This window comes from Heteronotia binoei, chromosome 21, assembly GCF_032191835.1.
Source record: "Heteronotia binoei isolate CCM8104 ecotype False Entrance Well chromosome 21, APGP_CSIRO_Hbin_v1, whole genome shotgun sequence".
Lineage (NCBI taxonomy): Eukaryota > Metazoa > Chordata > Lepidosauria > Squamata > Gekkonidae > Heteronotia > Heteronotia binoei.
In genome coordinates, this window is record NC_083243.1 from 79191249 (window position 1) to 79206478 (window position 15230).

General features: G+C 41.6%; 1 protein-coding gene across 1 annotated transcript in view; it reads right to left on the minus strand.

Moving 5' to 3' along the window:
- The window catches only part of INO80 (INO80 complex ATPase subunit), a 135776-nt gene that overhangs the window by 30248 nt on the left and 90298 nt on the right, over nt 1-15230 (minus strand). The window contains exons 27-32 of the mRNA XM_060263311.1: nt 14767-14894; nt 11508-11602; nt 9786-9858; nt 8392-8550; nt 7271-7373; nt 3446-3534 (exon numbers count right to left, since the gene is read on the minus strand). Of these exons, the coding sequence (XP_060119294.1) occupies nt 3446-3534; nt 7271-7373; nt 8392-8550; nt 9786-9858; nt 11508-11602; nt 14767-14894 (647 nt within the window). The remainder of the gene's footprint in view (nt 1-3445; nt 3535-7270; nt 7374-8391; nt 8551-9785; nt 9859-11507; nt 11603-14766; nt 14895-15230) is intronic.

Below are 15230 nucleotides of genomic sequence, written 5' to 3' on the forward strand. Positions count from 1 at the left end.
AATACCTCTCAAAGGACTTGATAGATTTCATGGATTGCAGGCTTTCAAAAAGACAAGACCACCTGGAAGCTTTTTCTGGCTAGCCATGCAACTCTAGTGTCCTCTTTTCATTCTCCATGTGAAGGAGCAGAGCTTATCCCAGAGTAAGATGGAACAGGGAATCCTGTAGAAGGATGTCACGGTCCACTTGGAAGATCCCCAATGGTTGCTGTGACATCATCACCAGGTCCGAGAACCAGGGTCTCTTTGGTCAGAGGGCTATTATGACAATGTCCTCTGCTGTTTCCCTTGTATTCTACTGAACTCCCTTGTGCCTTAAATGCTGAGAGAGCATCCTCACCTTCTGCCTCATCAACATACACTTGCAGTAGAATTTTGGCATGTTGTTTTTTGTGCGGATGCCAGGAGGACCTGAGAGGGGATGCTCTGACTCCTGGTCACTGCATGAAAGACTCCAGAATTTTGAGTCCCTTGCCTAGATCCCAAGTTCTGCTGACTGAGATAGTTTGCCTTCAGTTGTGAATCTCTGAACATGTTGAGATCAGTGACAGGAAGATGAGACTTTGCCCACTGAAGTAGTAGTTTTCTGTCAGAGGACAGCTGTGATGGTGCTTACCATCTGTTGTTGGTGAGGATGAGGGAGTGAGAGTCTATCAAGAGCTAGAAGGAGAGTAGTACAAGTGAAATCACGCTCTGTTCCAACTACTAGATGCTGTGCCTTATTTCTATGATGTGCCACTTTCTTTGGGTGACTAGATGATGGCAGCATACACTGAGCAGACTGACATCCATGGTGGTTTCCACTCTGAGAAGTTTTAGGGTGCCCCCCACCAGATAGGAGACCTGGAGCCACCAACTTCAGGAGCAGTATACAGTGGGAATAATAATGTTCCCTCCAATGATGCTGAAGGATGTCCCATGAAAAGGCAACTGGAGGTGTTAAAAGGGAGAGGAGTGGAATTGGAATCATAGCACAGTAACTGGGCAGGAGATCATGGGACCCAGTGCTTCCTCAGGGCCACCAGATCTTCAGGCATTGTGTATCAGAGGGGAGCTACTGTTGCCTTGAGACTGAAGTGACATTTTCTTGGAGGGTGATAGAGGACTGAGCAGAGTCAGTCAACATCCCCAGATGGATGATGGCCTGCAAATGAGGATGGCTTTCTGGCGAAACCAGGACCTGTAGATGCAGAGGACCTATACAGCAACTGGATGTTCCAGAGATCCCGTAATCTGTGTGGTGGCCTGGATATAAAGGTAAACGTAGTCCCCTGTGCAAGCACCAGTCGTTTTCGACTCTGGGGTGACATTGCTTTCACAACGTTTTCACGGCAGACTTTTTACAGGGTGGTTTGCCATTGCCTTCCCCAGTCATCTACACTTTCCCCCCAGCAAACTGGGTACTCATTTTACCGACCTCGGAAGGATGGAAGGCTGAGTCAACCTGGAGCTGGCTACCTAAACCAGCTTTTGCTGGGATCGAACTCAGGTCATGAGCAGAGAGCTCCGATTGCAGTACTGCAGCTTTACCACTCTGCGCCACGGGGCCTGGATATAAGGTTATCTAAATATGTGCTATAAACACACACTTACAACCTGAGATGGACCTGCTGAGGCCATCAACTGGGTACAGACTCAGGGTGAGGGAGAGCCTGAAAAGAGGGGCTCTGTAATAAAGATGTTGGTGTCACTATGCAAGCAAGGGCACTGCCTGGAGCTTGGAAGAGGATATGCCTTGTGCAAAGAAGTCCCTTGCCAGAAAGGCAATTCAATAGATAGGTCCATCCTCCAGTAGTGGTTTGGAGTGGAAAAGGACCAGCTGTTGCTGCTGGTTTTTTGGCAAGGGAGAGGAGTGCAACAGCGGAAGATGAGGATTTGGAGCCAGTTGGCAAGTGGTTAGTCCTGCAAAACCTTAGTCCAGAAGGGAGCAGAAGATTCTCCTGATGGAGAAAGCTAGTAAGAGGTTGGCCCAGAAGTAGTAGTACATTCCTGTGACCACTCCCCCTTTTCCTAAACTGAACTATGGAACCTGAAGCCAAGTTGGAGCACAGTGACTTATAATAACTAGCAGGGACAGAGCATCTAGCTCTGGAAGCTGAAGGTAGAGTTAAGTGCTGGCCTCATGGTCTGCTGGCCTAGACAAAGAGCTAAAATGGTTGCTCCTGTGAATAGTTCTGGGATCCAGAGAATAGGAGTCTTGCTCCTCTGAAGAATGGCTAAATCTGTGGGATCCCCACCTCTCATCACATCTGGGGTGGGGGGTGGAAGGTTTAGAAGAAGAGAAATAATCCCTCTTTTTATGGCATTGCCCCCCCCCCTTTCTTCATGCCCTTCCTCCCTTAAGTTGCACTTTACATCCTTCATGCATAGGCACAGTAAAGGGACAAAGGGCTGAGGAAGCAAAGCCCTGTTGAGGATGATGGGGGAGAAGGGAAATGGAAAGCACTTCCTGTTTACTTCCGCCACTTTACTTGGAAGTCCCTTCCTGCAGCCAAGAAAGATGGGGGAGATGGAGACCACCTTTCAGTGTTAGGATTTGCTGGGGCCTTGTGTAGGCGACAGGGTGAAAAGCACTGGCTCAGAAGAGCTGTAGGCGGCCTTTTTGATGGGCCACTGGTACTGGTACTTCATAGTGGGAGAGAGTCAGCTGTCCACTCCCTGTCCCTCCCAACCATCACCACTGTTCCAGCTGAGACAACTTTGTATACTTTCCATCACCAGCTATTTTTAAGAGTACTTTTGCTTGTGTTTTCAATGTGAGGTGGGAGAGCTGTGGGAATATGTCCATCCACTGAGCAGGCAGGGCATGGACTGGGGAGGTGGAGTGCCTCCTCAACATAGTGGAAGCCTTTGCAAGAAATCTGCATAGCCCTGCCCCCAGAGAAAGGAGAAGGCACAATGTATACAAGGATATCTTCTTCCACTGAGGGAGAATGCTGTTTTTAAAGTTAGAAAAAAACCAAAAATTTAAACTGGATTTCTTAACAAAAATTACTTTAAAAGGAGGCACAGTCCTAAATATTATTTTTTAAAAAGGAAACTCAATTTAGAAGGCAAAATTGCTACTTAGTGGGAATTTTTATTTTCTCCAAAAGGCAACTTCAATCAAAATAAGTAAGACAAAATCACTTTTTAGAAAGGAACTGTAATCAGATGTTGAGGTGTAACTAGAGCTGAGGACATTTCCTAACTACCTTTCCACACTTAAGTAATCCAGATGTGAAGGGAACAAATACAATACAAAACAGAAAACACTTCAGAAAATAACAGAAACACATCCTTAAAGATCTTGCATCAAATTCACTCAGTATCCAGCCAGACTGAAAATCCCACCAGAGCAGGACCTGAAATCAGTCAAGGTGGAATAGACTACCTTTTCTACCTTTGAACATGATATATAAAGGTGTAATTGGACAAATGAATCTTATACTTTTTCAGAAAATACCTTTTCGGCATATTTTTCCCTCTTTCGTTTACGCTCTTTCACACGATTCGTCTCCTCTTGCTGCCGCTTCTCCTCCTGCCGCTGGCGCACTGTTGGTTTAAGAGGCGACCATCAGAAAACTTTGTTAACAGGGATAAGAACATAAGAAGAGCCCTGTTGGATCAGACCACGGCTCCATCTAGTCCAGCACCCTGTCTCACAGAGTGGCCAACCAGTTTCTCTGGAGGTCCACAGAGGACAAGGCCTCCCCTTGCACTGACGCCTGTCACTTGTATTCAGAGGTTTACGTCCTCTGAATGTGGAGTCACCATGGCTAGTAGCCACTGACAGACCTATCCTCCATGAATCTGTCTAATTGTTTTTAAAAGATGCCTATCTCATAGCCATCATCCTCTGATACTGAATCCCACATTTTAAGCACTCACTATGTAAAGAAGTATTTCCTTTTGTTTGTCCTGGATCTGCTGCCATTACCATAATTGGATGCCCTTGAGTTCAAGAATTTGGGAGAGGGAGAAATATTCTTTTTGTCAACTCTCTCCAACCTGTGCATAATTTTATAAACCTCTATCATGCCCCCCCCCCTTAGTTGTCTCTTTTCTAAACTGAGAAGTCCTAGACTCTTCAGCCTTTCCTCACAGGGAGAGTGCTCCTACCTCCTAATCATCTTGGTTGTCCTCCAGCCTTGCAATGTCCTTTTTGAGATATGGTGACCAGAGGTGTATACAGCATCCCAAATGAGGCATACCATAGCTCTATACAGGAGCATTGTAATATCAGCAGTTTTATTTTCAGTTCCTTTGCTAATAGCCCCTGCTTCAGAGTTTGCCTTTTTTATTGCTGCAGCAGAGTGTGTTGACACTGAGCTATCTACTATGACTCCATGATCTTATTCCCTCTTGGTCTTAATAAGTTCAGACCCCCTTAGCCTGTACTTGAAGCTGGGATTTCACTTTACACTTACTAACATTGAACTTCATTTACCACATTACTGCCCATTTATCCATTTTGTGGAAATCCTCCATTTTGTGTCTAAAAAACTTGTATCACTGGCAGTGTGAGGCACTGGAGAATTGGACCTATGAAAACTGTTACCCACTGATTGTGCTGAGGCTGCTTCACCTCAGAGTCTGTCCTTTCCATTTCAGAGCTGTATTAACAGTGATGTTAAAAGAAACAGACTTTCTTTTTGAGCTTCTTCTAGTGTCCATTCAAATACCTTATTCTCCTGGTAATCCTTAAGGTCCGTTTGAAATTTAATAAATTTAACCTCTTTAATGGACATATACTCTTTTTCCAAATTCCTATCTAATATGGATATCTTATCTGCCATAGACATTTCCCCAATTGTATTTTTAATTTCCATATTTAGAGATTCAATCTCCTGCTGCATAACAGACATCTCCTTATTGGCTGTTTCTATTAAAAGGACCATGAGATCCATTAAACATTTGTTTAGGATCGCATACCATTTATCCTTAAATTCCATATTTTGTGGAAACATGCCTGGTGTTTTCCTTATACGTAATCCTCTAGGTACTATTTTATTCTTTAAGTAATCACCCAAAGCATGAATACCAATTTTCATTTTCTTAACTTGCAAATTCTCAAATTTACTCCATGCACTACAATTGTTAAGGCTCCCACTTGAGTTAAAAAATGGAGTTTGTTGTAACAAAGAGGCTGTTTGATCCTCTGAGTAGCTAAACATGCCAAAATCCTTATATGACATGATGTGTGCACTAGCTACTATCCCCAATAAATGACCAAGGAAAAACAAAAAAGGGAAAGAAACTTAACCCAAAAACTGGAGTAAAAAACCTGAAAGGTTAATATACAATTAAAGGGCCAAACATTAAAAACAAACTGTAAAATAAATCATAAACCAACATACATGTATTTATTGTAGAAAGCTAAAAGATGGGCATTTAAAGGCCCATCGTAAGTCTCTATCCTATGTACAATCATAAAACCACACTCATCCTTGGTTTTCACTATCCTGAATAATTTTGTATCATCTGCAACCCTGGCCAGTGCACTACTCACCCCAGTTCCAGATCACAGATCAATAAATTAAATAGTACCAGCCCCAATACTGATCCTTGTGGGACCCTGCAGCTTACTTCCCTCCACTGTGAAAACTGTCCATTTATTCCTACTCTTTTCTCCCTGTCCTCTTATCCCATGACTGCTAAATTTATACAGGAGTTTTTGGTGAGATACCTTGTCAAAAGTCTTTTAAAAGTCCATGTATAAATGTCAGAATAAATGTCAGATGTTTGAGAGCCACAAAACATGAACATCAGATGTCTGAAGGCCGCAAGACAGGAAGGCAAATAGATGAGGGAGAGAAGAGGTGAAAAGAAAGCAACTTTAACTGCAGTCTCTAAGCCAGTGGCCCCCAACCTTTTTGGCCCCAGGGACCGCCCCACCGTGGCCCCAGGACCGGCAGGGTGGGGGCACTGAATTTGGCTGCCCCCCCCCGTGGCGTCTCCTCCCCCTTTCCTTCCCATGCCCAAGAAGGAAATGGGGAGGAAGCAAGGGCAGCGCTGCTCTTTCAGCTGGTTGTTGGTGCCCCCGTGGTTTCTCCCACTGATCAGCTGATCGGCCCGGGGGGGGTGCGGCCTGGGAGTCGCTTCAGCACCCCTTCTCGGGCCTGAAAATGGTGGGGGGGAGAGAGAAGGCGCCGAGGGAGCAAGGCTGCATGGCTCAGTTGTAAACAGGGGGTTGAGGCCCCCTGCTCTAAGCCACCAGCTGGTTTGGCTTGGAGAAGAGACTTAAAGAGAGAAATGCCATCTCCAAACCATCCAACAGGGCGGTGGGGGCTTCAAGAGCCACACAATATATGTGAAAGAGCCACATGTGGCTCCTGAGCTGCAGTTTGGCCACCTTTGATGTAAACAATTTTACCAGGTCACCATTATCTACATGTTTGTTCACTTTCTTAGGGAACTTAAAAGACTGGTGAGGCAGGACTTTCCTTTCAGATGTTGAAAACTCTTACATTTTCAAGAAACAAGACTTGGGCTACCCCTTTAATCACAGCTCTTTAGCCCATTCCTTTGTGCCATGCTCTTTCCTGATGAAACCCATTACTGTTACAGCAAACTATATACAAGCTGACAAACTTTAGAGGGAAATGACACGTGAGGCTTGAAATGGCATCATGCCTCTCCCCCAACAAGTTTAAAATTCACCAAAAGGCAAAGCATGGGGAAGAAGAAGAAACAAATGTCTTTACTCTCCTGCATTATGTCAGCACTCCTGACTTGTGCTTGATTGTAAAAAAATAATATTGAATTGCCACTGTCATCTGATCTTTCACTATTTGCTGCTGCTAATGTCTGCAGAAGAACAGTGCTAGTAGCAGGCATATACTACCCTCTGCCTCTGCTGTGCATCATACTCACACTATACGTGAGTAACATGTAATGTCCCGTCTTCCTATTCTCTAAAACATATGAAATGTAAGGATTCAAGGGTGGGGTGGGGGTTTAGATTGGCCATACTCTTCCATTTGGAAGCTTCTGCAGTAGTTTAAAATTCTTCTGGGAGAACTCCATTGTGGGGCATATACCCAAAGTAAGGCTGCACTGTGCAGTAAACAGTGGAGAAAATGGGAGTCCAAATACAGACACTATAATTACTTTAAAAAACTATGACACTGCATGCATACATGAACATAACTATACTCTTTCATCCACTGCACATTATAATTATTGACAAAATAAGCCAGAGAACAGAAACACGTCCATGGCATTTGAACAGAAAGTTTTCAAGAACTAGTGAAATATGGGTTCAAGTTGGAAATGGCCTCACACGTACATTTTTTCTCAAGTTCTTCATCGTCAAGCAGCAGACTAACCACCTCCTTGGGTTTTAATGTGTCTGGTTTGAAATTGCCACCTGAAATCACCATCCTTTGAATCTACAGGAGAAAACAAATCTATCAGCCTTTCATCTTGGATTATTTCATGCCTGAGACACCCCCTCAGCCCCCTCCCAACACCTATAGTGGTATGGTGATAAGGAACAAATGAGCAAGATTCAAGTCTAGTAGCACCTAGGGCTTCAGCTTTTGAGAGTGAAACCTCTGATATCTGATGAAGGGAGCTTTGCCTCCAATGAAGGGAGCTTATAGCTGGGAAATCCTGTTGGTGTTTTAAGGTTCTACTGGACTCAAATATTACTCATTTACTGTAAACCAATATGGCTACCAACATGAAACTATACAGGCTACAGATTCAATGGATGATTATAAACTTGAAACCAGACATAATACCGGGTACAGTTCATTAATCTGTTTAATAAATTAATATTAAACATGAAATATATTTTAAAGTATGAACATATTCATATAAAATGAAAGATTTAAAAACAAAACAAAACAGAAAAATGTACATGCTTAAATACTAATGCTGCCATCCATTGTTTTACCATTTTTATTGTTTTATGGATTTTAAGATATAAGCCTTCCTGAGCTCACTTGTGGGATAGGGCAGGGAAGTATTTTTTTTCCCTGGAAAAAGGTTCCAAAACTCTCAGGAGGGAAATGAAGGCGAAACACACAGGTGTTTTAATTTTTTTTTGAGAATTTTGTTCCATTAAGAGGTTCCAGAACTCTGTTCTGCCATGTTACCCAAGAAATAAAGCCCTGGGGTGGAATATAAGTGGATGATGATGATAATTCACAAACTCACAGAGCACCTCAAATAAAACAAAAAGATATCAAGAAAAGAGACCGTGAGTTTATGACTGCCAAACTCAGTACATGGCATTTACAGTGAACACTCAGTGTATAAGGCAATTAAGAGGTTGCTGTTTTCTTCACAATGTATTCACTCTCAATTTGAGTTGTTCCCATCTCTCAAGATTATAACTAGTCCCTTAAATGTCACTGTCCAAGTTCCCTGCCATTCCTTTTATATATATGTTCCCTCTCTTACCTCACTTTTCTCCTTGGCCCTCTGCAAGATGCGCTCCTCAATGGTGCCTTTACAAATCAATCGATACACAGTGACTTGTTTTGTTTGACCCAGCCTGTGAGCTCGATCCATGGCCTGCTGATCCACTGTTGGATTCCAGTCGCTATCGTAGAAAATTACCTGTTAGGGCATTTTTTGGAAAAGTTACAAATACAAAAACCAAATCCAAGCTGCTACTTGTAAAGATTATCTGAACTTGCTCCGCTGCAACAGCTTTGCTCATCTGAGCAAAGGTTTCTAAAGGTGCAACTGGGTAAGATTGGCAGCTGCCCATTTATGTACATTCTCTGTTATGGATTTCAATTTGTGGAATGAGCTGCCTGAGGAAGTCAGGAAGGCTTCAACCTCTGTTGTTTCAAAGACTGTAATGTTTCGAAAACAGTAATGTTCAAGAGGGAACTTTTTAAAGTGATTACAATTTATGACAATCCAAGAGGGCACCTTTATAATGGAACAGGATTACAGTTCATTGCAATTATTATTGTAGGAAGAACCTGCTTGCATTATTTGTCATACTTTTTGTGTTGTATTTTAAGATGGGGGCATGTCTCAGTGGCAGAGCATCTGCTTAGCATGCTGAAAGTCCAGGCTCAGTCCCTGGCATCTCCCATCAGGTAGCAGCTAATTGGAAGACATGGGATGGAGAAAGTAGAGAAAGAAGTACTTTTCTCCCTTTCTCACAATACAAGAACTCGTGGGCATTCGATGAAATTGCTGAGCAGACAGGTTAAAACGGATAAAAGGAAGTACTTCTTCACCCAAAGGGTGATTAACATGTGGAATTCACTGCCACAGGAGGTGGTGGCAGCCACAAGTATAGCCACCTTCAAGAAGGGTTTAGATAAAAATATGGAGCACAGGTCCATCAGTGGCTATTAGCCACAGTGTATGTGTGTATATAAAATTTTTTGCCACTGTGACACAGAGTGTTGGACTTGATGGGCCATTGGCCTGATCCAACATGGCTTCTCTTATGTTCTTATGTCCTGAAACCCTGGAGAGCTTTTGCTACTATGAATAAGCAATATTGACTCTAACGGATTAAGGTTCTAATTCAGTATAAAGACAGCTTCATGTGTTTACCTTGCTTTAGTTTGTTGATCGTATTGGGTTCTAATTCTGTAATCCTACTTGTATTACATTGTTCACGGGTTGTCTTATGCTGTCTGATTGCACTGTTTTATATCCCATAAACTGCCTTGAGTTTTACAGAGAAGGGTGGACTATAAATGAAGTAATTAAATAACAATGTATTTTATTCACAAATCATACGTTTTGATTATTTGTTTGACACTCAAGCTACTGAACAGTATATGGTGGTAAAATAACATACTTAAAGCAAGCTGTTTACTTACTGTATCAGCAGCCGTAAGGTTAATACCTAAGCCACCAGCTCTTGTGCTTAACAAGAAGACAAAGATATCATTCCTATAAAGACAGGAAAAGAAAAAGAATAAGAATAACTAAAATGTGTTGAAGCGCTGCACACAAGTGTGTAACAAATCAGGATGAGTTTCGTTGTTATTTGACTCAGTTTTACCTAGTTTTGAATGATTGATATCCACAAATATCTATCTGTCCTGGATTTTTTGGGGGGTGTTTCTGTGAAAATGCTACAGGGAAGAAAATATTCTACCAATTACTTTGCTAAGAAAGCACAATACTTTATAAAAGAATTCAATGAATGTTCAGGAAAACTATTTTGCTAACACAGCTGTTGCATTTCTTTTTCTTCTTGGAAAGACACCTCAAAGTAACTTCATAAATCTTGTATAGCTGGCTGCATACTGGATTGATTTCAAAATGATTCCACACTCCCAACCTGCCCCATTCTTTGTATTTATTGCAGTTATTTCTGAACTGCTGTCTGATTTACTGGCATCACACCTATTGCAGAAATTGCTACAAAGTGTATCTGTAACCTTACAGTTCACACAGTACTTTTAATTTCTTCTCAATGAGAAGAATCTATTTTTGTGAAAGGAGACCAATATTATTTGGAGGAGCGAGCTGAATTAAGTCTCTGATGTTGCCTTGCTAGGCATAACATTGCAGCAAACTGCACAGTCACAGAAATTTTTTAAGACAAGCATCAATAATTTCATTCATTGTTTACAAGAGGCTTTGACCTTATGAGATGCCAACCTATTTCTCAGGAATTTAGGCCTCAGCATTTAAACTTCCAAAACAAAACAACCCACCTGTGACCTGCAACAATTAGTTTCCTAACAAATACAGACATTCAATACTCAAAGCAATACAGAAGAAGAGGCTATCACTATATTATGGAAGTTTAAAACCCAAACCAAAAAGCCTTAATTAGAAACTCTAATTAACCAAACTTCAAAATATGTAAAGTCTTTAAGAGTCTAACATAGTTCTCTTGAACCTGAAACTCAGGGCCAGGTATGGAGTAGAGAAATAATCAACAAATGCTGCGAGTTGTGAGATCTCTGGGCAGAAGTTGCCTAGCTGAGATCTGCTGCAATGTCCCATGATTTCTGACAGTCAACCACCCCCCTATCACCATTATCACAATGAACTTCAGCTTTAAACAGCTGAGTATGATGCAGAATCATAAAGGGAGTGGAAGCACATCTGACAACATGGTTAATTGCCAACAGCTTCTTTGTGAACTACATTTGATTCTGAAGCAGGAATATCTTATATTTGTGTTAATGTGGCAATTACCAAAAGGAAGTATAGGAGTCACTATTACAACTGTGCTGGTCACCAGTATAATCCTGGGATCCAAAGACCACTATGTGAGAGCAGAAAGTATTTCCATGCATGTGCTGAGTGTATATGCTGTTGATTCTTGCTACTGGCAGCATCCCTTCCTTGCCATGTTGCACACCACTCTTGAGAGCTGTCTGCTCTTTGGGGGGGAGGGGCCAGAAAAGATCCAGTGTGGAAGTGTGATCCCACTGGATTCTAACATATCCAGAAGCTGAAAAAATGTACTAGTCGGGAAGAATTCTAACATGAAGACCAAATTTGGGAGAGGGGCAACGGTCTACTTAAACGGGATTTTGGAAACAACCTATCAACACAGTTACTAAAATTAAAAATGATACCTGTTCTGAAAGTCAGCAACCATATCCCTTCTTTCTGAGATTTTTGATGAGCCATCTAGCCGCATATAAGTATGTTTCCTGTAAACCATATATTCCTAAGTGAAGAACACAAGAAATTCAAAAGAATGTTTATTAATCTTATACCTTTCTAATTTGAACTTCATATCTTGAATTTCAGCAAAAGTGAAAATCATACTAGTTATTGAACTTCAAATTTGTGCATCATATGGAGTGGGGGAGCTGATGTACCAAAAGGTTACACACATAAACCTAAATGCAAAATAACATTTGTTTGCACAATACTGTTAAAATCTATTAATTTTGAATCCAACTGAATGACATAATAAAGAGAGACTGGTCCTCAGAAAGCCAATATCACATAGGTATTTTGTGATTCCCCATTCAGTCAATATTTAATAACCAGACAAAACTACCAAAGTGATTTTAACCCTGCACCTACTTAAAACTCTTTCTGACCTATATATTGTATGGTTATAATCAGGGCTTTTTTCTGAGCACGAACAGAGTTTCAGCTGGCTAGGTGTCAAGGGGTGTGGCCTAATATGCAAATGAATTCCTGCTGGGCTTGTTCTGCAAAAAAGCCCTGTGTGAAACAATGGTGATGTCAGGGGGTGTGGCCTAATATGTAAATGAGTTCCTGTTGGACTTTTTCTACAAAAAAGTCCTGGTTATCATAATATGCAAACACAGTTTCAAACATCCAGAGTTTATCCGTATTTCTCCAGAAGAGCATTCAGGACAATCTTAAAAGTCTGCAATATTCTATAAAACACAAATCAAGAGCACAAGATCCCTCTCACTATATACAACCCCAGTAATATTCTCCACGAACACTGCTTCTCTTTTCCCAACCATAAATACAGATGCTCAAGACTTTGGAGATGAAAGCTAGGTTCTGTAAATTAGGCAGATTAAAATTAGGATTATTAAATACTAATAATCAGACTTCCAGTCTTGTTTATAAACTATACTGCCATCATAAGCAAAATCTAAAGTATTTAAAGATTTTAAAAGACTGAACTGGAGGTAGATTATGTAACACATTTACTTGTTTTTCACTACTAATTTCCCAACAAAAGTTAACAGGCCAATTTGGAATTAAGTGAAACTCTGATGCAATAGCCATGTCCCCTTAAGTCTTATTGATGCTGTTTTTCACCATTAGTGGCCATCACACTGCAAGTCACCAACACCCTTGCCTTGAGCTCTAGGAAAAAAAGCGTGCCAACCTTCCTGCACCCCATCTGTCAAGCATGTTAGACGGCCTCCTTGATCAGGAAAGAAGGAAGATCTCAACGTGGCCTGGTTACTGAAGACCAAGCAGCCACTGCAATAGAAGGAGCAAAAAGGGCAAAAGGAACCCCAGATCCCTGTGCAACATCCAGAAAACTCCAATCCTAAATTTACACAATTTATCCTTGGAGTTTATATCCCCCCTTTTGTTGTTTCTGCAGCTGCTCTGGAGATCTCTCTATCGTACTTTAGGGCAACTGATAAAGATATTTTAGTATTGCAGCCAGGTACCTTAATGGAGGTAAATTATCCTGGACAAGCAAGACCATCTGACATGGTTGCTGAGCCGCAGGGAGCATGAATCATGTTTGCTAAAGAACTGAGAGCTGCTCATACAGACACCAGAGCAATCGGTGTCTGTGTGTCTCTTTGTGTGTGTGTATTGGAACCTGCTTCAAACAGGATAAATATATCTGTGTGAAAAATAGGAGGGTGGAATTGGGTCTAAAGCACTATGGTTGTCCTTCTAACAGAAACCCAAAGACTGGTAATAATATCTAGGTAGATTCAAGGCCACATGTGGAATTTGGGATGTTAAAAGAAGCACAAGACTCAAGAGCTCTTGCCAGCTAGCATCTTTAGCCTTTTAAGTACAAAAAAGTGCTACTGCCTAATTTTAAAAGGGTATTAAATTTACTGTGAATATCCTTCATTATAGCTCGTTCAACTCTAAAGGTCAGCATAATACCTTAAGAACTAATCCTAAAAAATAATGAAAATTGGTTCAGAGTGCAGAGAGCATGTTACTCAGGCAACAGAAAAGTTAACTAATTTCATCTACCCCTTCCTTTGATCCACTAAGACTGACCAGGAGTTTGCTAAACCAGAAAAGTTTATACACCACCCAACAGCAATTATTCAAACCAAAAACATCAAAGCAGTTTATTTAGATCTCTTGCTCTTACTGTTGAAGCAAGAAACCAGGTAGGACTAGGGAGATGAGCTACTTAAGACATAGAGATGGATCTTAACATTCTGAAGTCAAAGGAGCTTGCAGAGGAGAATCTTCTCCTTCCCCTAGCAGACTCCGGGAACGCCAGGGACAAGGCACCACATGCCATTTGGGTGCAGTAAAGAAAGGGAATCTTCTGCCAGCTTGTGCTAGAGGACAGTCTGCTCCACTGAACTTTCACCATCCCCACAAAGGAAGGAGGGTTGCCCTTTTCTTGCCCTTTACTGCAGCCCCCTCCCTCAATTTCACAGAGTATTTGGTCCAGAAGGGCCCTTTGATCCTCAGTACTGGCTTCTGGGTGCATGCAGGGTGATCCTGAGCAAAGGTGTGAAAGATCTGCCTCTGCAAGCTCCTCCTGCTTGTGCATGATATAAGCCAATCAGGATTCTACAAGTGAAGCTACATACAATAGCACAAGTGTTCTGAGCATGGCCTTACAGAAATCAGTTGTGGTAGGTGGGGAAGAAGTATGCACAGTCCTATGGTTAAAAAACAAACTATGAACCAGCCCTAACTGCTGCAGTACTAGCCAAAGAGTTAAGCAATAAAGGCTCTCTTTTGGCACACAGCCACAAGAGGAAGGATTGTGCTACTGTACTCTGGCTTGAAGCCCAGTGCAACACACCTAGCACATGAGTACAGATTCGACAGCTGGAAGTGGCGCTGCACAAGGGCACTTAATGCTGCCCTACTGTGGACAGAACTGAAGTCACTATAAAGCCTGTACCTGGCTCTCATGTTTAAGTTGCTTGGTGAACATTTCCCTGGCAGTGACACAGAGGCACCAGATGTTTCTACCTCCCTTGAAGAGATAACAGTACAGAACTAGGAACACTGATAAAAACTGCAGCTCCATAAGTTTAGAACAGAAAGTGCAAACTGATACAACTGTAATCAGTCTCTACATCTGCTTAAAAGATTTTTATCCCAGATCCTAGATTTCTTTAGTCATTAACTTCAGAATCCCCTTTGTATAGTTTACATGGTTCTTACCTCCAACAAGTCAATCATCCGTGTCATCTGAGAGTAGATAAGGACTCTGTGTCCTTGAGATTTTAATCTTGTCAACAGAATATCAAGGGCATAAAGCTTTCCACTGTCTGTGATCAGACTCTCTTTGTCTAAAAGGAAGGGGAGGAAAGATAACTAAAAGCTTGATGCAAGGGAGCCATTGTAGTATTAGATAAAATATTCATTTTTAAAAATCACACCTTACTTGATTAATATGAAGATGCTCCCCAATCCCTCACACCTCATTTTCAAGTTGTCATTCTACAAAACCCAAGGACTCCCCCCATAGCCAGGCATTTGCACTGTGTTTTCTTCAGACATTAGACACTGCCAGACTTAGCTATAGTTTTGCTATACCTTTCCTTTGATTTCCTTTGATATACAAGCACAAGCCAAACAAACCAAATAGTACTTTGTGTAGTTCTATGAGCAAACAAAACACTACA